Source organism: Neophocaena asiaeorientalis, unplaced genomic scaffold (assembly GCF_003031525.2).
Source record: "Neophocaena asiaeorientalis asiaeorientalis breed wild unplaced genomic scaffold, Neophocaena_asiaeorientalis_V1.1 scaffold223, whole genome shotgun sequence".
Taxonomy (NCBI): Eukaryota; Metazoa; Chordata; class Mammalia; order Artiodactyla; family Phocoenidae; genus Neophocaena; species Neophocaena asiaeorientalis.
In genome coordinates this window covers 111,451-132,128 of record NW_020175045.1, presented here as the reverse complement: position 1 = coordinate 132,128, position 20,678 = coordinate 111,451, and the positions used below count along the sequence as shown (strand labels likewise).

Sequence of the window (20,678 nt, the reverse complement as noted above, 5' to 3'; positions counted from 1 at the left end):
TTTTTCCCCTGTAGTATCTAATCTGTTATTAATTCCACACAGGGTATTTTTTTTTTAAAATATAAAACATTGTATAGTTTCATCTTTAGAAGTTTAATTTGGGTGGGTTTCCCCCCCACCCCCTTTTTTTTTTATCATGCTCATGTCTTCTTTTGCCTTCTTGAGGGACTCGATTTACATCTATCTATAATAGCTGTTTTAATGTCCTTGTCTACTAACTGTATCTCCTTGTTTCTAGTGATTGATTTTCTTCCAACCTTAATATGGGTTGTATTTTCCTGCTTCATTGCCTGCCTTGTAATTTTTGATCGGATGACAGATATTTAGATTTTCATGTTGTTGTATGCTGGATTTCTTTTCTCTCTTTTTAAAAATATCTTAATTGATTAATTAATTAATTTTTGGCTGTGTTGGGTCTTAGTTGTGGCAGTCAGGCTTCTCTCTAGTTGTGGCATGTGGGCTACCTAGTTGTGGCATGCAGGCTCTCTAGTTGTGACATGGGCTTAGTGGCCCTGTGGCATGTGGGATCTTAGTTCCCTGACCAGGGGTCGAACCCGCGTCCCCTGCGTTGGAAGGTGGATTCTTAACCGCTGGACCACCAGGGAGGTCCGAATTTCTTTTCTTTGTGTTTCTTTTAATGTCTGTTAGCTTCATATGTTTTTGCTCTGGGTTGAAGTTAAAGTACTTGGAACAGCTTGATCGTTTGGAGGCTTGTTTTTAAGTTTGGGGCCAAAGCAGCCCTTCAGCCTTTCATGCCCACTATGGCGGCGACACCTTTCTGAGAATTCTAGCCCTGATCCATGCACTTAGATTCTTTGCTCTGCTGTGGGGAACATGAACTATTCCCAGTGCTGTGTGGCCTCTGTGGGTCGTTTAGTCTGCTTCTTTCTGCTGGTTACTTCCTGGCTTGGCACCGGGTCCTCACATGCATTAACTCGTCAGTTGTCAGCTGAAGACAGAGGAGGCCCCTCTGCAGACCCCTAGAGCAGCTCTCCCCTCTTTTCTGCTCTTTTGCTCTGCGGATTCTTGGTCTCACCAAATTCTCAACTCTCCTCAACTCTGGGAGTCCACTGGTCTCCACCAGGGCTTCCTGTTCCTGTGCTGCAGCCTGGACAACTCTCCAGAAAGGAGGCTGGGAAATTGTAGAGGTCACCTCATTTGTTTCTCTTGTCTCAGGGGTCACTGACTTTGCTCCTGTTGTCCACTGTCTGAAGACTATTGTTTCATATATTTTGCCTGATTTTTTAGTTATTTAAGGGGGAAGGGTAAATCCAGTCATCCTTGTTACTCCACATGGCCAGAAGTGGTATCTCTCCCCTCCCTCCCTCCCCCTCCTTCCTCTTTCTTCTCCTTCTCTTTTTTAAAATAACAGCTTTATTGTGTGATAATTCACACACCATAAATTCATCACCTCAAAATGAAAGACTGTAGGGACTTCCCTGGCGGTCCAGTGGTTAAGACTCTTCGCTCCAAATGCAGAGGGCACGCACTCTTTAGCTGTCACCCCCTATCCCTCCATGGCCCCCTCCAACCCTAAGCAACCACTAATCTACTTTTTGTCTGTATAGTTTGCTGATTCATATAAATGAGATCACACAACCTGCAGCCTTTTGTGTTTGGCTTCTTTCACTTAGCATGTTGTCAAGATTCATCCACATTGTCGGAGGTGTCAGGACTTCTTTCTTGTATGGCCAAATGATATCCCATTGTATGGAGAGACCCCATTTTGTTTATCCATTCATCAGATGATGGACATTTGGATTGTTTCCACTTTTTGGCTATTTATGAATAATGCTAAATTATCATTGTATGAAACACATTCTAGGGAAACATCTCTGTAGATTTATAACCCCAGCTCTTGATATCTGCACCATCAGGACACCTGTAAAATCCCAGCCCATTAGAGCAGGGAGGGCTTTTCAGGCTACCCAGCCAACCCCTCCACTTCATAGATGGGGGAATTGATGCTCCAGCTGGCAGGTGACTTGCCCACCATACCAGTAGTGGAAGGAACACTCACCCACATTTTCTGATCCTAAAAACAATGAAGGTAACATTTGTGTGGCTCCTGTGGGTCGGGTTGCATCTTCACATACACTATCTCATTTGATGCCCTACATCCCCCTTCTGAGTTGGGTCTTTTTATCCTCATTTCACAGATTTCTTCTTCCAACAGTTATTGCCTGAGCACCCCAGACCCTGAACTGGTGCTGGAGATGTTGAGCTGGGCAGAATGGTGCTCCTGGGATTTCAGGGAGGCAGGCACTGTGGAAAATATTCCAAAGGTAGGGAATCAATCAAAGATGGTTAGTGCCTCATGAGGATAGAGGTCAGGGGACTGGGCTGTGTCTCAGAGGCAGGAAATGGCAGAGCTGGGTAGGAACGCCCACCTTTAAGGTCGCTCTAGGCTTCCTTTTTGGCCTTACTCCCCATCAGAAGGGAGAGAAAGGGTATGTCTGTGGGGGAGGTGTCAGCTTCCCCGAGGTCTGAGGCTGTGAGCAGGCTTGGCCCCCAGGGTGCCTGGGACAGGGGCAGCCGGGGGCCTCCAGCAGGTCGCCGAGATGTGCCTCGGCCTGCACAGTGCCCTTCCCTTGAGCTATGGGCATGTCTCCGTCTTACAGAGACATTGACCCTTATAACTCATGCGTTTCAGCATGTGAGGTGAAGCTGCCTTTGAAGACTGGGCAAGGACGCCTGGTGGAGGTGATTCAGAGCCCTAACTCTGGGCTGTGCTCATTTTATAATCATAGCTTTGCTTTTGTTCCAATTTGGTTTCTCTGTTTGTTTTTATATCATATGTATTTTTGGTAAGTGGCATTAAATGCGATAGAAATGAGTAGAGAGGGGGAAAGAGAGAGAGACAGAGAGGACCAGACTTGGGGCCAACAGAGAAAGGAGGGACAGAGCCATTTAAGAAGGCTGCGGCCACAGTCCCCCACAGGCGCCTCTTCCAGCCGTTGAGAGGCAAGCCGCGCACAGGGGGCCACAGGGCTTGGTTTGGGGCACGCTGGGCGCTGTGCGAGGTGGTTTGTGTGCGCTGGCCCCGGGGTGCCCTTGACAGCCCCCGCGCATCGTGCTGGGGGGAAGCTCGGGCCCCTAGGGGCGAGGGGCCCTGGGAGGCCATCCACGAGGCTGCAGTCTCAGACAAACCGCAGCAGGGCTCAAAGCTGCCCGCGGCGGTTTCTAGCCATTGCGCTCTCTTGCTCCGGGTGGTTTCCTGCTGCCGAGGCCGCGGAGGAGCGGGTGGAGCAGCGGCGGGGCGAAGGGGGCCGCTGGCTCTGGGGCGGGAGAAGCTCGGTTGGGCTCTGGTGGGGGCTTGGAGGGGAGGGGGAGGAGGGACAGCACCGGGTCTGCTACCCGACGCCCAGTAACCAGAGGGCCGGAGAGAGGGCTCGGCGGGGCAGGAGGCTACTCCCCCTGTCGCCGCACCCAACCTACTGACAAGCCCTAGGCGATGAAGAGGAGCCAGGTTGGGGTCTTTCCCCACCCTCTTGGCTGGAGGCACCCCCTCCAGGCCACCTCCCCAGCCCATGGGAGCCTCCTGCTGCGTCTTCTTTTCCCGCGGTCTGGTGTTTTAGTGGCATGTTTTTTGTCACCACTGCTGCGGAGCCTGATAGCCCAAGCCCACCCAGTTGAGTGGCGCCTTCCTGAGGCCCAGCCTAAGCCTGTACCGTTTAGTGGCGCGTGCACAGGTGCCCACTGTGTGCAGGGCGTGGGGCATGTTCTCAGTGCCGCAAGGATTTTATTTTTTATACAGCAGGTTATTAGTCATCAATTTTTTTTTTTTTTTTTTTTGCGGTACGCGGGCCTCTCACTGTTGTGGCCTCTCCCGATGCGGAGCACAGGCTCCGGACATGTAGGCTCAGCGGCCATGGCTCAAGGGCCCAGTCGCTCCGCGGCATGTGGGAATCTCCTGGACCAGGGCACGAACCCCTGTCCCCTGCATCGGCAGGCGGACTCTCAACCACTGCGCCACCAGGGAAGCCCCTAGTCATCAATTTTATACACATCAGTGTACACATGTCAATCCCAATCGCCCAATTCATCACACCACCACCTCCACACACACACACACACACACACACACACACACACACACACCCCGGCCCGGCTTTACCCCCTTGGTGACCATATGTTTGTTCTCTACATCTGTGTCTTAATTTCTGCCCTGCAAACCGGTTCATCTGTACCATTTTCTAGGTTCCACATATATGCATTAATATACGATATTTGTTTTTCTCTTTCTGATTTACTTCACTCTGTATGATAGTCTCTAGATCCACCCACGTCTCAACAAATGCCACGAGGGTTTTAACTGGCACCTTCTAAGGCAAAGCCAAGCCAAGCCAGTGATCAGTCCTTGCCAAAAATGTGCTGATGAAGGGAGAGGAACTGGTTCTCCAACATAATCCTGACTAAGAGGGATGACACAGATGGGGATTTAGATGTGACCATTTCCCACCAGGGGTCATGGGAACAAAGGCCCAGCAGGCTGGGGAGGGTTGGCTGTGCACCAGCCTTCAGGAAAGAGATTTTAATAAGCCCAAAGAGAATGCTAACAGAGCCTGCAGCAAGAAGTTATAAAACAAGGAGCTAATTAAAAATCATGTTTCAGAAGCACTTGCTCATACGTACCTTGTTACTGCTCAAGACAGACTGAAAATCTGCACATCTGGCTTACTGGTTTTGTGAAATACACCATATATATCACAGAAAAAAAATACACTGGAAGGAAACACATCAAAATATTAGTAGTAGTTACCTTTGGGTAACAAAGCACTTCTTTATACTTTTCTGTGTTTTCAATTTTTTTTTCCATTTAAAAACATTTACAATTGGCAAATATATTTAAAAAAGACACTTTTTTAAGGGTGGAAAAAATAAAAGTTTAGACATTACAATGACAAATGCTCCTGACCTAAAAGCAGTTTTACCTAAAGGAAGAGGTGACAATAGAAGTGATGTCTCCATGAGGTCAGATTACAGAGGGCATGACTTAGGACAGCAGGGTGGACCATGGTCACAAAGATGTGCCAATGAGGGGCGAGAGCACAGCCAAAGGCTCTCACCTGTGGTGGGCTGACACAGCTTTGCAGGAGAGGAATCTGGCAATGCTACTGAAATATACCTGGAGAAAAGGGAGCCCTCCTACATTGTTAGCAGGAATGTAAATTGGTGCAGCTACTGTGGAAAACAGTATGGAGGTTCCTTAAAAAACTTAAAATAGAGTTACCATATGATCCAGCAATCCCAGTCCTGGGGTTATATCTAGAAAAGGCAAAAACTCTAATTTGAAAAGATACATGCACCCCAACATTCTTAGCAGCATCATTTACAATAGCCAAGACATGGAAGCAACCTGAGTGTCCATCGACAGATGAATGGATAAGGAGGATGTGGTACATATATACAATGGATACTACTCAGTCATAAAAAAGAATGAAATAATGCCACTTGCAGCAACATGGATGGACCTAGAGATTATCATACGAAGTGAAGTAAGTCAGACAGAAGGACAATCATATGATATCACTTATATGTGGAATCTAAAAAATAGTACAAATGAACTTATTTATGAAACAGAAACAGACTCACAGACACAGAAAACAAACTTATGGTTACCAAAGGGGAAGGCGGTGGGGGATAAACTGGGAGTATGGGATTAACAGATGCATGCTACCATATATAAAATAGATAAACAAGAAGGATTTACTGTATAGCACAGGTAACTATGTTCAATAGCTTGTAAAAAAAGTATAACGGAAAAAATGTTTAAAAATCTAGATATATATACGTATAACCAGATCACTTTGCTGTACACCTGAAACTAACACAATATTGTAAATCAACTATACTTAAAAAAATAAATACACACACACCCCTTTCTTTGATTCACAACTCCACTGCTGGAAATTTATCTATTGCAACATCAAAGGGAATGTTCACTGAGGTGTTGTGTGTGGTGGCAAGACTTTGCAAGCATCCAAATTTTCTTTAATGGGGCAATGGTTGGCAAATATATACAAAGAAATATCATGGAAGGCATAAAAGGCACAAATTAGAGCTATATTGACCCACAGACCTGGAGGGTACTCCATGACTGCAAAGAGAGAAAAGTGAGTTTCAGCCAAAAGTATGAAACCACTTTTGTAACAACAAAGGCCCAGAGCCCTGATAAGCAGGTGCATGTTGAAATGTGCTGGAGGGCGAGTGGGGTAAAGAGGGAGGAATGTGACTCTGGTTACTTGAATGGAGGATGGGAAAAAAAGATGGTAGTAGATTGTGGGGCAAAAACATTACTCATCTACTGATGGAAACTGTAGAATAGTCTATGATATTGCTGCAAATACGTAAATATGGAACATGTACAGGAACAAGAACTAGATGGCATGGGTAAATTTAAAATACACCGATTTAGAAGCTGGTAATGCAGGTACACCTTTTTCAGATGTGCAATTAAAAAAAAAAAAAAAAGTCACTCAGTAAAAAGTTGCAAGTGGAGAAGAGGATAGCGTGCTTTCTCAACATCTGAGCCCGAGTGTGCTGTGATCCACCCGTGCCGAAGGTACCCTCCAGGCCTGGCAGGTGGCAGGAAGTGTGGTGTACCTGCAGCTTCACTGCCTAGGGGCTCCCTGTTCTCAGGACTGGCCTCCTGAGTGAGGTTTCTCCCTTTTGCATCCACCTCCAGGGCCGAGTCAGTGGCTTGCTGGCAGCGGCCTGGAAGAGGAGCTGACCATACTTTCTTGAAGGGGATTCTGTACTGAAAAACAAATAAAAAACCCCCTTTGTGCCCAACCCGCCCTGGGCAGCCACCCAGGCAGGGTTAGCACAATGGATCACCTGATCTTCCTCCTGAGCAGGCCCAGCCCCTCGGGGCTCCTTTGGGATCAGATCCTGCAGCTCTCCAGCAGCATCCCGACCTCCGCTCTGGGTGAGCAGCGTTACATGAAGTGCTATCACTCCCCTGGAATCCGCTGGCTTTCAGTCTGAGCAGCCCCTGTAACTCTGTGGGGTCGTGGGGCCTGTCTGGTCAGGCCGTGTGGAGAAACTAAACCAGAGAGCAGTCTGCACAAACATTTATTTACAAAAAACCAAGTTACATATGGTACAGGCTTTTTACATAACACAGTAGTTTAAACAATTATTTTATGTATTTTTACTACCAGAAGGTAAAGAATTTAGTAAACTAATCGTTTTTGCTATTTTTATACAAAGTGACAGGTCATGCACATTTTTTTTAAGTTTTAAAATCTTTTGCTAAGTGCAAATACTAGATTCCTCTCTCCAGTTTTAAGGCAAGAATGGGACTGTTGCTGGGCAGTCTCTCGCTCCAGGGAGCAAGCAAGGCAGCCCAGAGGAGAAGGTGCCAGGCTGCCTCCGGGACCGCTCTGTCCCCCAGACAGGGGCTGATCTCTGGGGGTGTCCTGTCATTTGCATCTTGCAGCCACTGACTGGTTTGTCTGACGGTTATGGCGCCCTCTCTCCCCAACCCCATCACTAGTACAGACTGCTTCTCCAAGACACGAGGCACCTACAGGGCCATTTTGCAGACATGAGGGGGCTCACGCTTGGGTCAGAACTTGAGGCAAAAGTGACTGTGCTACATCTGCAGACCCGCGAGCCGCTCCACAGCCTGGCTCAGGGAGGAACGTTAGCAATCAGGCGCCCTCGGCTCAGAAAGGCAGGAGTGGTTCCCTAGCTGCCTTGTGTGGCTAAAAACAGCCAGAACTCATCTCAAAAGACAAGTCTTCAGTTTGGCCTTGGGGGAATTATTCTGGTCTCCCTCCTGTGCGGCAACCTTTGGACCTTCGCATGCCAGGTCCTAGGGCAGTTGCTGGACTGCAGTGTCAAGGGCATGCAACACCAGCCCAAGGTCTGTCCTTGCTGCTGCCCCAGGACCTCCGTGGAGCCACGTACCCTGGGCTGCTGGGCAAAGATGGAAGCTGGTTCCTTCTTTAGATGATGAATCGGGTCAGAGACCCAGAAGGTTCTGGTGGGCTGGGGTGAGCACTGTCACCAGTGGGGCAGGTTGACAGTACCTGGGGTCACCTTCCCCATCCGGTGGTACATCTGCTGGCAGTTCACAGCCCTCAGGGACCCTCCCTTGGGGAAGCACGGGGAACATGCTTTAAAGGTACTTGAAGAAATACTGTTGCTGTGCCCCGAGGGCAGGGGCAGGAAGCCCGGCAGGGAAAGGCTCCTGGCAGCAGAGACTCAGTGTAGCCTCTCTTCATGCGCCCCCCACCCCAAGCCCAGGGGGCCACCTATCCGCAAACCCCAAACCCAGAGGAAAGACAGCAATAACAGGCAACGTGGCACATCACCTCTCCATTTTAATCTCTGAAAAACATCTGAGAGGCTGATGGCAACGGGTGACCAGACAGTGATGCCTGGTCCCGGGTGTGTCCCCTCCTCTCTGAGGTCTGTGTGTGTGAACTTCGGGGAACCCTATAGCCATCAGAGCTTCAGCAAGAGGAACGGAGGCCAACACAGGGAGCCAGGCAGGTTCATTCCCCACTGAGGCCTCTGCTCTGCACATGGGCTGGAGCATGAAGTACTGCAGAGTGGGTGGCCGGGGTGAGGCTCAAACACCTGGCTGGGGCTGGACAGCAAAAGGCAACTGGGAACATGGTGGGGACTCCCAAGCAAACCCATAGCCAGACTCACCTGACCTCAAGAAAAGGTAGCTGCCGAGCACAACCTGGGTCATGTACCTGCTGGGGAAAGCCAGCGCCACCATACCTTAGGGGAGAATCTGTTCATTACCTGGGTGGTGGCAAACACGGCTCCCTGGGAGAGCCACCAGGCCTCTGTCACAGCTACTTCAAAAGGATCTTGTGGTTGGCAAAAATTTCAGGACCATCCCACCCTCCTCAACTGCCAGGCGCGGGGCAACAGGTTTCTTTGACTTTGCAGAGACCGAGGGAGAGAAACTCTAGTAGAGGCCACAGAAAACTGGGAAGGTTCAAAGTGAGTAAACGGCAAATGTTTCTTTAGGTAAACTACAAACATCCCATTGCATGAAATGGCTCTCTGTGGTCTCATCCGAGAGGATCAAGAGGGGAGGCGAGACCCTGGAACAATCACTGTGGTGGCGGCCTGGGGTACTGCACTTGGACACGGTCCACAGCCACCCCAACCCGAGCAGCGCTCCCAGGTCTGTGGACATCGCTCTGCCACTTAGACCAACCGGCTCAGGGCAGTGGGGTGCACCTCACTCTAGGTGGGCTTCAGAGCGAGGGGGTAGAAGAACCAGGCCTCCACGACACGGTGCCAAGCTCTCAGCTTTCTCGAAACCGCACTACTTGTTACTTCACTTTATTATGGATCACACTGCTACGGTAAGGAAGGCTTACGTGGTTTTTAACTGAGAGACTTCTGTTGTCTGCCAGGGGGAGGGGATGGAGGCAAACATTTCCCTTCATCTATTTCTGCAGGGACGTGATAGAGACGGGCTACCTTGTGGCCCAGGGCCACCACGTTGGCTGCTAGGACGGCAGAACTCTTCAGGAAGAGGGTTTTGCTGCCCCCTTATCTCTGGCCCAATCCCGTTACGGGCACCCAGAGGGTACTAGCCTGCTGATCACTCTTCAAGGAGCAGTGGCCCTTCCCAGGAAGAAATCCAGCCTATCCATTCGACAGGCAAGTCCGTCATCCCTACTTAGCAGGCATGGGCACAGCCATCAGCCTTGGGGGCAAAGGAGCATCTATCCAGCCCCAGCCTGCACAGGATGCTTGGCGGGGCTCCCGGGAGGGGTGGGGCCTGGGTGTCAGAAGCGATGCCGTGGCTGGGGGCCAAAGTGCATAGGCAGGTTGTGCTCCAGCGGCATGTGGACGGGGGCGAAGTCGTAATTGACTCGTACGTTGGGCAGAGGGGGCACATAGGGTGCTGGGATGGGGCCCATGTTGAGGGGGAAGTTGTTGAACATGGGCCGGACAGGAGGCAGGGGGAAGGCTGGGTGCACGAAGGCGTAGTGGGGGATCTGTGGCTGGTGCAGGTTCTGTGGGACGGGCCTCGGCAGGGCTTCGATCCTCTGGACTTTCTCTGGAGGCTTCTCCAAGGGGGGCCCAATGCGTTTGAAGGTATTCTCTGAAAAGAAGATGGGATTTAGTAGAGAAAACAGTTAAATCCCACTGTGCTCGGATCTGGCTTGGGACCAGAGCTGCATATCCTGATCCTGGTCCCAGGGGCCCTGAGCTGTAGGCTGACAGCCTGGAGCATGAGGGCAGACCGGGAACCTCCAACTTTCAGCATCATTCTTCCCTGTGGACACAGGAGGGGTGGCCAGGCCAGAATAAGGCCGATTAAAGCCCAAAACGTAGCATTCACGCATGAGTGCATAGCCCCCTAACCAGCCATCACCAAGGACAAAACCATACTTCCCACCGAGTGTCACACTCCACAAGGATCACCTTGGAAAGAGACAGACTGATCCAGCTCAGAACAGGTGGAGCTTCTGTGAGAGAATTTCCTTTAGAGCCAGGGCGTGGATGGCCACTTACAGAAACTCCATTTCATTCCTCCGTAACCTCAGAGGGGCCTACTGTCATTTTAAGTCTGCTTTCGCTTCTATTTGCTTCCTAAGCTCCAACTCACCCCTTGGGACCTCCTGGCCATCAAGGAGCTGCTGAAACTGTGTCTATGCTTTCAGGGCCTTTCCCAGAGGGAGGTGGGTATGTGGGTGAGGTATATAAGTGGCCACCTGAGGGACAGCTCTCCCCGGTGGTCCCTGGCTGGGTGGAGTGCCAGGATCCCGATGCAAGCCGGCAGCGGGGTCCCCTCCTCCCCTGTGCACATGCAGTGAGTGAGCACAGGGCCTGTCTTGGGGAGCACTTGCCTCCATTCTTTCTCTTCTGTTCCTCTTCGGCCTCCTTCTGGATTTCCTCAATTAGCTTCTCATCATCTTCCTAGGAGAAAGGAAAGAAGATGACAAGCTTGCTCTCAGCCAGCTCCATGCAGCGCTGAGGGCCTCCCGGAACGCGCGGGAGGCCGGCTTGCTGCCGATCAGCAATGGGGCTAAGCCGGAGACCTGCTGCTGACCAGCGAGGTCGTGGGCTTGCACACCACCCATTCCCAGTTCCCCGAGAATCTTCTTCCTTCATCATTAGACCGTGTTCCCACGAGGAAGCCCATCTGAAAGGCTGGGACCGAGGAGCGGGTCTGTGCACTGCAGGTGGCTGTCTGGGGGCTGGGCTAAGAGAGCCTGCTCTGTTCACTCACCTGTAAGGTAAGAACTTCCCACGGCTCGAAGAGGGCAGACAGATAACCCAAGGGTTTGGTATGGGGGTGAGTCTGGAGGGGGCAGGGCCTGAGGAGTTTCAGATCTTGAGTCTACAAACTCTGAGCAAGAAGCGCTCTCTGTAGAGCCCGGAAGTCTTGCTGGCTCCCCGAACTGAGTTGGACAAAAGACTGTGCAGGCCTGCTGAGACCTGAAGCTGGCCTTTAGCTCCTAGACAGTGGTGGGCTGTAGAAGGAGCAGCATCCCGCCAGCAGAACGGTGGCCTGGGCCACAGGGAAGGGCACAGCAGTCTAAGAACAACTCCCCTGTAGACCTCCCCATCTCCCCTTCTCAAACTCAGGCTTGGTAGGCCTGCTTCGCTAATAGGCAATTCAGACTTGGATTATCCCCTCCTGGGGACAGAGCCAAGTAGGCGCTCTGGGTTCAGGGAGATGTGTGGGCTTCACCAGGGAAACTCAGGGGTCTGTGCCACATACAGTTCCCCCATCTCCACCTGCCCCAGGCACCGTGAACTGGGCTGCTGGCCCGGGACAGACAACCTGAACCATGCCTGTTCTGTGTAATGTCCTGGGGGTTCAACCCACTCCTCAGCAGCCCTGCAAAACGGCTGGGGACTGAAAGGACACTCGCTGGATTGAAAACACCACCAATACGGTGCATGTCTTTGCTGCCAGCCGCAGGGCTGCTGCTGAACCAGCATGGCCACGGAGGGCATGGGACTTAACGTCTACCCGCCACGAGCTGGGGCTCGACAAAGAGCAGAGTTGACACTGCAGCCACAACCTGAGCGTGGCAAGTGCACTGATCAAACCGAGAGACAGGCAGGCGTGTCCTGTTTCCTGGGGTCTTGCAGTAGCTTCTCCAGGAGTTAAGGGCAGTCAAACTGGGAAGAAGTAAGGAGAAGGGCAGTGGTGCCCAGTGTGGGGTGGGGAAGCATAAGCCAAGTTTCAGGACTTCCAGAAGCCTGCTAGAAACGTGTGTTGCCCCAGGCGACGCATCAGGCGAGGCCTCTCCACATGGCCCGTGTGGTCTGGGCTGGAACACTGCCAGTGATAACTCTGGAGTTTTCATGCTGATTGGATGCTCTGGACTGGCTGACGTCACCCGCGGCACTTCTGGGAGGTGAATGGAGGGCCACAGAAGGGAGTGCATGAGCTGGAAAGAACCCCTGGAAAACCCTGGACCAGGGGAGAGCACAGCAGCCTCAGCGTGGAGCTGGGCAATGGGCAGTTACCAATGTCATGACCAAGATAGTAACTTGTGATTTCAGACAGTTACGGCCCCTCCCTGATCCTGGAGTCACGAGTGTCGCTCACTCATTGTGTACTGGACACCTACTCTATAAAAACCCTAAGGCGTGCTCATGCAGCCTCTCTGTGAACACTCCAAATGAGGAACTTACTACTCTACAGAGTAATCACTAAGCCAATCAACACTAAGGGCTCCAGTAATGCAGCAGGCTTTGGTGGAGGCAGTCTGAAGCTTTCCATGTGAATGTCAAGATAAATTCTACCACTATTGAGATTAGGAGCTGGCAAACATCTTCATTTTGGTGCCAGTGGCAAGCCTAGGAAAAAAGATTTAAAAAAAAAAAAAGAGTAATCTAGAAAAATGGAAAGTAGGAGAGCTGTTGCTCTGCACTGCTCACTGAGTGACCTGGGCAAATTCCTGAACATCTGAGTCTGGGCATCTCATCTGTAAAATGGGCTGTTGTAAGGACCGTATGAGCTCAATTGTGTAAAGGACCCAGCACAAAGCAAGTACTCCTCATTAAAGACAGGAAAGTTGTGAAAATGGCAGGAATAAAGATTTCAGAAAGATGAAAAGTTTCAAGAGAAAGTGGTAAAGATTGGGAGATGCCCTAACATTTCTCTCAGTGGCTTCTTTATGGTATGAGTGAGGTTTCCTGCCTCTGGTCATTTATTAATTATAACTATTAGTACTACATCACCATCACCCTCACCTCACCCCCACTATCTCATCCCTCTTCTATCACATCACTTAAATGTGGTCATGCCCATCGGTACCCAGAGGGACACCTAAGGCCTCTGATGGCACAGGAAGGCACCTTAGAAACCAGCCATTCTAACTTCCTTCTACCACAGAAAGTAAGGTCCCAGAGCAGGTAAGTTGTTCAAAGTTATGGTTAGTTGGCGGTGGACTAGGCAGTGTCACTCAAATACCTTTCCTGGAGAAAATCCACAGAAAACTACTGTGAAGGTTCCCTGTCCCTGTCGTTTGATTTGAAAACGTGGAGGGTATATGTATGCTTTCATTCAAGAACATGTATCGTGTGTCCAGTATGCATCAGGCACTGAACTGGATGTACAGCTAAGAATAAGGCAGACCTGGTCCCTTCCCTCATGCAGCTTCTATTTTTGTGCTGTGATCACAATTCCAGCTGGCATTCCACTTTGGAATCCTACATGGGCCTAAAGAGTAATTTCACAGCGTTAAAGACTAACCCCTGACCCCCACCCCCTCTTTCCCTTCTGACTGTCCTGTGACATTTCTGTCAGAATAAATGAAGAATGAAGAATCTTCTGAGTAAAAGATTCCAGGTCTCTTATAGCACTGTTAAGGGTATGGATGAACAGGGCATCTGACCGATTTTGATCAATACTAAGTTTCCTGTGATAAATCCCAACGCTCCTGGTAGAAGTTCGCCCCTGAATAAATGCAATGTAAGAACTCCCTTAGGCGGGTCTGAGGCACTTGCACAGGCAAGAGTGAGTTGAGCGTCCTGATACGGATCTGCCGGCTCTCGGGAGGACAGAGCAGCCAGGTCCACGAGCTGGCAGAAACTCCCAGGCCGCCACTGAGAGCTCTTCCGGGGTTGGGGGGCGGGAGAAGCCTTAGAGCCTTGAGCTCTTCACCTTTTGAAGAGAGCCACCTGGAGCCTCTTCCCTTCCTTCCTTTGCTCTGATCACTCTCCTGATTTGTTAAGTGGACTCAGGACTATTTGTCCTTAAGCTCTGGCTTTCCCTGGTTAGGCAGTGCTCTTACGGTCTAAATACAGTCTGTATTTCACAAGAAAATGTCAGCACTCAACTATTTTGAGCAGTGATTGTTACCATAAAGAATGAGCGAATTGTTAGTTACACCTAGAATATGGGTTAAGTGTTTCAGATTTCAACTTTCTCCAACTGGTTGGAGTCACAGGACACTATATTTCGAAACTAAGAACTAAAACGCTTTTCAATATATTTTTTTAAAGATAAAAATTACATTTTCAGCCAAATATGTTAGACTCTAAGGGGGAAGACTTTTTCTTCATCTGGGGTAGAATTTCCTTCCATAAGCAGTTTCCCTGGAGTATTTAAAATTCCTCAAGTCAGGAGTGAAGGCATGGGCTTCCCTAGTGGCACAGTGGTTAAGAATCCGCCTGCCAGTGCAGGGGTACACGAGTTCGAGCCCTGGTCTGGGAAGATCCCACATGCCGCGGAGCAACTAAGCCCACGTGCCACAACTACTGAGCCTGTGTGCCGCAACTACTGAGTCTGCGTGCTACAACTACTGAAGCCTGAGCACTTAGAGCCCGTGCTCTGCAACAAGAGAAGCCACCGCAATGAGAAGCCTGCACACCATAACGAAGAGTGGCCCCCGCTCACTGCAACTAGAGAAAGCCTGCGTAAAGCGAAGGCAGACTGAATTGTACACTTTAAAAATGGCAAATTTTACTTTACCACAATTTAAAAAGTTAATAATGTTTAAAAAAAAAAAAGAGTGAAGGTAGGTTTAGGGTTGATTTTGAGATAACACGTGAGGACTGGTCCCTCATCAGAACACTTCTTGGGTTGGATAAGTGATACATGGGGATATTAAGGCTTTTCTAGAGGTAAGTTCCCTTGGGAAACATTCTAGGCATCCCAAGTGTCATCATTCACGGTGAATAAGAACACCTGTGAAAAAGTCTTGCCATTCTGCAAATCTAGGACACACCTAACCTGCTGGAAACAGGGAACAATAGGAGGAAAAAAGATGACGAGAGGGCCAGGGGTGTGTGGGCTGGATCACAGAATTAACTGTCCTCCAGCCCCCCTGCAGGGCCTGAGTCACTTACAGGAAATCCTGGCATGCTGGAGCAGCCCCCACCGTAGTGAATTTTATCTTAAAGCAGCACTGGCTTCCTAACAGGCAGGCAGCTGGTGTGATGGGACTCCAGCTTTGGGGTTCCACAGACCTTGGCCTGGGGACCCCTCTACCCAACACGACTTAACCTGGAGCCTAATCATTTCCATAGCAGGTTTACTGTGAGAAGCAAATTATCTCACTTTTTATAAAGTGCCAAGCACAGTGATAGTAATAATGGCTTACTGTGTGCCAGCTCCTGTTCTAAGCACCTCACATAGATTTCATAACAACTCCAGGAGTTAGGTACTATTGATTAATCCCCATATTACAAATGAGGAAACTGAGGTTTTTTAAAAATATTTTTTCTGATCAGGGATCGAACCCATGCCCCCTGCATTGGAAGCACGGAGTCTTAACCATTGGCCCGCCAGGGAAGTCCCACACATAGTAAGGTTTGAATCCAGGCCTTCTCAAAGCCTGAGCTCTCAAGCACTTAAACCACTAGTTTCTGAATAGAAGCTTCTGGAACAGTATGACTGGAGGGGCCCAGAGTACTCTGCCTGCCCTGAGAACTGTCAGAGGTGACTATTTTTAGGCCCTGCTTTGTTCTAGAAAGAGTGTATCTTGCTCTCTTTGAAATATAAGAGTTCCCTCTCTTTGGGATGGGCAGAACTCTGAAATCTCCTTTCTCCACTGAATAAAAGAAGGGAATAGGGCAAAATAAAACACCTCTACTCAAGGAGATGAACAGCCAGCAGTACAGCAGAGAAGGGGACACTTCCCTGGAAAATTCCCATTTTCCTGGGGTCAGCTCACCCAGAAGTACATGTGCCATCACTTGGAACGTCAGGTCTCTGACTGGCCTCCCTAGCACTTGGCCTTTGAGACAAAGCCAGCAGAACCTTCTCACCCAGAGTGGGAGCCGGGAGCTCGGGGAGAAACCAGAAGCCTAAGGTGCAGGCCAGGCTCTATCACTGAGGCCACAGGACTTAAATGGCTCATGGTAACTGAGTCGCCTATCGCTCCTGACCTGGGCGCTGTTCCAGGCCATCTCCAGATGTCCTTGCCTTGTTGACATGTTTTCTCATGAGGCTACCAAGTTACCTGTATACCTTGGAGTCCCATGGAATTTTCTCCTTCTTCCACAAAAAGCCAGAGTTTTGATTCTCACACACATTAAAGCAATCTTGGGAAAAAGAGTTAAACAAAACACAAATAAAAAGGTAATTCCGGGCTTCCCTGGTGGCACAGTGGTTGAGAATCTGCCTGCTAATGCAGGGGACACGGGTTCGAGCCCTGGTCTGGGAGGATCCCACATGCCGCGGAGCAACTAGGCCCGTGAGCCACAACTACTGAGCCTGCGCGTCTGCAGCCTGTGCTCCGCAACAAGAGAGGCCACGATAAGGAGAGGCCCGCGCACTGCAATGAAGAGTGGCCCCTGCTTGCCACAACTAGAGAAAGCCCTTGAACAGAAATGAAGACCCACCACAGCAAAAATAAATAATGAACTCCTACCCCCAACATCTTTTTTTCTACTGAAGCCTGCACGCCTAGAACCCGTGCTCCACAAGAGAAGCCACCTCAATGAGAAGCCCGCACATTGCAACGAACAGTAGCCCCTGTTCGCCGCAACTAGAGAAAGCCCACGGGCAGCAACGAAGACCCAACGCAGCCAAAAATAAATAAATTTAAAAAAATTAAAAAAAGAAAAAAGAAAGGTAACTCCTCACCAGAGATGACTCCTAGGAAGATTTTGGCCTAATTTCCATTGGTTGTTTTTGTATCCACATCTCACTTTCAAAATCCCTGAGGTTCCCTTCTAGAAGGCCACACTCTGCACACTCAGGTCCCCACTTCCGTGTGTGTAATGCGCTCGTTCACACATGCCTGCTCTCCAAGTGTCTCTCCCAGCCACAAGGGGCTGGCAGCATTCTACCCACGAGGAAACAGGCTCTGACAAGGCAGTTACGTGTTGAAGGTCACCAAGTAGATGATGAAGAGTGAAATCAGAACCAGGGCAGGGCCAGGCTGCTTCTTCTGGGCTTACAGACCCAAGGGGAGCCTGGGCAGCTCTGGACTCTGCAGGCAATCAGAGGCCAAAGGCCTTGGGAGCAAGCTATTAGGGGCCCCTCTGACCCCAACAAAGTTGGAGGCTAAACCGAGCCCATTTGAGACCTGAGCTCCCCTTCATACCCTGCCTGCCTTGGTCAGTGGGTAACTGTGGGAGGAAGACAACTCTGTCCGGACTCACTGCACTGGACACCTCGACAGGCCCTAGTGAATGTCCACCAAGGGCAACACGCCCACCCCAGCATTCCTCTCCTTGGCCTTTGGCTCGGGGTTTAAGATGGACCCAGTAGGCCTTTTCTGCCCTCTTTCTGGCCCCTCCTCATCTTGGTGAAAACCTTTAAACAGATCCACAGAATATGCATATAAGCAAGTCTCAGACTGAGCATAAGGAAACGCCAGGCTAGAGTAGAAGTGAACCCCACAGACCACCACTGAATGTAATGAGAACTGGGATAGGAACATGTGTAGCACCCACAGTGGGCCAGTGCACCCCAAATGCAGTGCTGAGGACAAAGGATCACAGCAGACAGTGACATGGAGTCTTGCAGCCCAGCAGATCTGGAAGAATGCTTTATATAAAGAAATGAGGGGCTGCATCTTAACAGTGAGAGGATTTTATTTCCTTTCCCTGAATTCCTCTGAGCTCAGCAAGATACAGAAATGCTGGCCTAACACAGAAGACTCTGACACGCTTGCTTCACATGGAGGTGGGTAGGGAGTGAGGCACGGCAAGAGCATGAGGGGGATGGCAGGGGCCCGGCTTCTCCGAAACACCGACTCAGCACGCCAGCTGCCGGCAGGAAGTGAGGGAGAATTCACCAGAGAGGTTTTAATGGAGAAAAACAACCCCAAACCCCAACTCCTTAAAACGTGTCCCTCAACAATGAAGCCCCACAGCTCTGCCCATGGAGCAGGGTCTGGATGGGAGAAAAAGAAGGAAGAGAAACTGCAAGTGGTTAAAGGGAAAAAGAGAAGGTTTCCACCAATCAGATATTGACAACAATCACCAGCCACAGGCTGAAGGTTCCTAAAATAAATGTCTGAGTACTTAGCACACAGCTTGTTCTTCCGAGGCTTTTAAACATCCTTTTGAGCCCGTTTTCTTCAACATTTCTGGACACCAGAGCTGCCAGCCTGCTTGCCTGCTGCCAGCCTCCGGTGACCATGAAGGGAGGGTGGTGACTTTTCTTCTCCATTTAACTTTTCCTCCCTGTAAAAAGGTGACTGAGAATTGCAAGTCAACTGCTGCTTCCCTCCTGCAATTTTGGGGGTGGGGCTGGGGCTGGGATCCAGGTCATGTATGGCCACAGCTGTTGTTAATAAACTTGCAATGATTTCATAAAAGGCTTCCAAAGAGCTGAGGATTTAGTTTCAAATTATTCCCAGATTGGCTACAGATCGCCGAGCAACACCAGACCCTAACCCCCCCAGCGCCAGCTGTCCCCCTGCAACAGGAAATTGGGGGGAGGAGGGTGCAGCACGGCCCAGAGTGGCACATGCTGTGCAGCTGGGGTCTGGAATGGCCGGGGAGGGGGTGCGGAGGTGGTCTGGATAATGTGTTGGGGAGGAGCAAAGACTGGACGGCTCTCTGCTGGCTTCTGCAACTATCTCCTCGGGTCACAGAGGCCTGGAACGCAAACACCTTTCTGTCTAGAGCTCCCCCCAGGGACCTGGAGGCAGCATGGGGTGTGGCCATGTTGGGACTCCTGTCAGGGTCAAGCACTCAGCCTGGGGCCTGCTGGCATCTGCTGAACATGACACATGCCAACATGCCATGTTTACTGGACTGAGCCATACTGTGGCCCTCCTTGGTACAATCCTCTAGTGACATCTAAACCTGACTGGGGACACTGTCAAGGCCCCTTTCTACCATCTGCAGCTTGCTCAATGGGGAAGGGTCCAGCGAGGGCCTATCCCTTTACGGAGGCCTGCGTGACTCACTGGGTGCAGGGGCTCTGCGGGCAGCTATCGGCAAGCTCCCGTACTTGTGACCTCTTGCTCCAGACAGAGAGTGGAGACTTGGGGAGTGGAAGGAGCTAACGGCTGGCTGAAGACCTGGATTTGCACCCTGGTTTTACCAAGTGACCTGAATCTTGTTTTCTTCATCTGCAGAATGCGAAAGTGGTCCCGCCTCCATGTTGTAACAGAAACAATGGTGTTTAAAACAGTGACTTGAAATAAAATGCTAAGGCCAACTGTGGAAGTTAAGTGATGGGGCAACATGGGTGTTCACTTTACCATCTTCTTCACAGAAGGTAAATTTTAAAAGTTAAGGAAAAAACCCTGAAACTGAAAATTAGTTCCTGAGCTAAACTTTGGAATATCTTTCTGAAGATACTCCCTAAAATGACCTCCACCTTTCCCTCCTCAACCCTGTGTCTGAAATACTTTTATTTCCTCTTCCTTTCCCAGGCCACTCAAACAAGGGTCTCAAAGGTGCCCAGTGCCCTCCGTGCCCCTGACCCACCAGGAAGACAGACACTGGTCCAGGCTGGGTGGTGCTGGAGCCAACTAAGGGGAGAAAGCAGAAAGCAGCTTTGTTTAAGATGCTGAGAGAACAGAAGACCTGAGATCAACACATGCCACATTTTTTTTTTTTAATTTGGCATGCAGGATCTTAGTTCCCAGACCCGGGACTGAACCTGTGCCCTCAGCAGTGAAAGCGCAGAACTCTAACCACTGGACCGCCACGGAATTCCCCATGCCACCTTTTACTGACCACAATCTTCTGCAAGTTTCTTCATTTGTAAAACTGGGATGATACACTGGCCTTAGAGGACTGTCAAAGAATTAAATATACTAACACATATTAATGTCAGGTTCAATCCACTGCAGGCTTGAGAAAAATAAATAATTCTCTTAACCAAACGGCTAGACGATAATGGTGCCAAATTGTAAACTGGCTGTTAAAGCCCTAGGGTTTTATTTGAACTGAACATGCTTCAAATTCTTATATTTAAAAAACAAAGAAGTTGTAGAAAACAATTCTGTGCAGTTTCTGGTAGCCAAAACCCAAGATAAATACCGACTTTGCTTTGTATTAAAGAGAAAATGCTCTTACGAATTTTGCCCCACTTCCAGAATCCGGACTGCCAGATGACTGCTCTGAACATGGCTTCTAACAGTTAAGATGTAACTCGTTAACCCCCTTAAGTTACCACTCACGGACAAGAAAGAAGTCAGCACATATGGGTCCAGTAAAGTCCCGGGGTAACCATTCCCCCACTGCAAAATAATGTTTGTTCATTTATGTGTTGTGATTTGGCTGTGCATTCTGACCCCTAAGCTAGAAAA

The 20,678-nt window shown here is 49.9% G+C and overlaps 1 protein-coding gene across 1 annotated transcript in view; it reads right to left on the bottom strand.

Moving 5' to 3' along the window:
• Positions 1–7,060: 7,060 nt before the first annotated feature.
• The window catches only part of RNF216 (ring finger protein 216), a 120,974-nt gene continuing 107,356 nt past the window's right edge, over positions 7,061–20,678 (bottom strand). Inside the window, exons 11-12 of the mRNA XM_024763540.1 lie at positions 10,839–10,908; positions 7,061–10,090 (exon numbers count right to left, since the gene is read on the bottom strand). Of these exons, the coding sequence (XP_024619308.1) occupies positions 9,771–10,090; positions 10,839–10,908 (390 nt within the window). The 3' untranslated portion in view covers positions 7,061–9,770. The remainder of the gene's footprint in view (positions 10,091–10,838; positions 10,909–20,678) is intronic.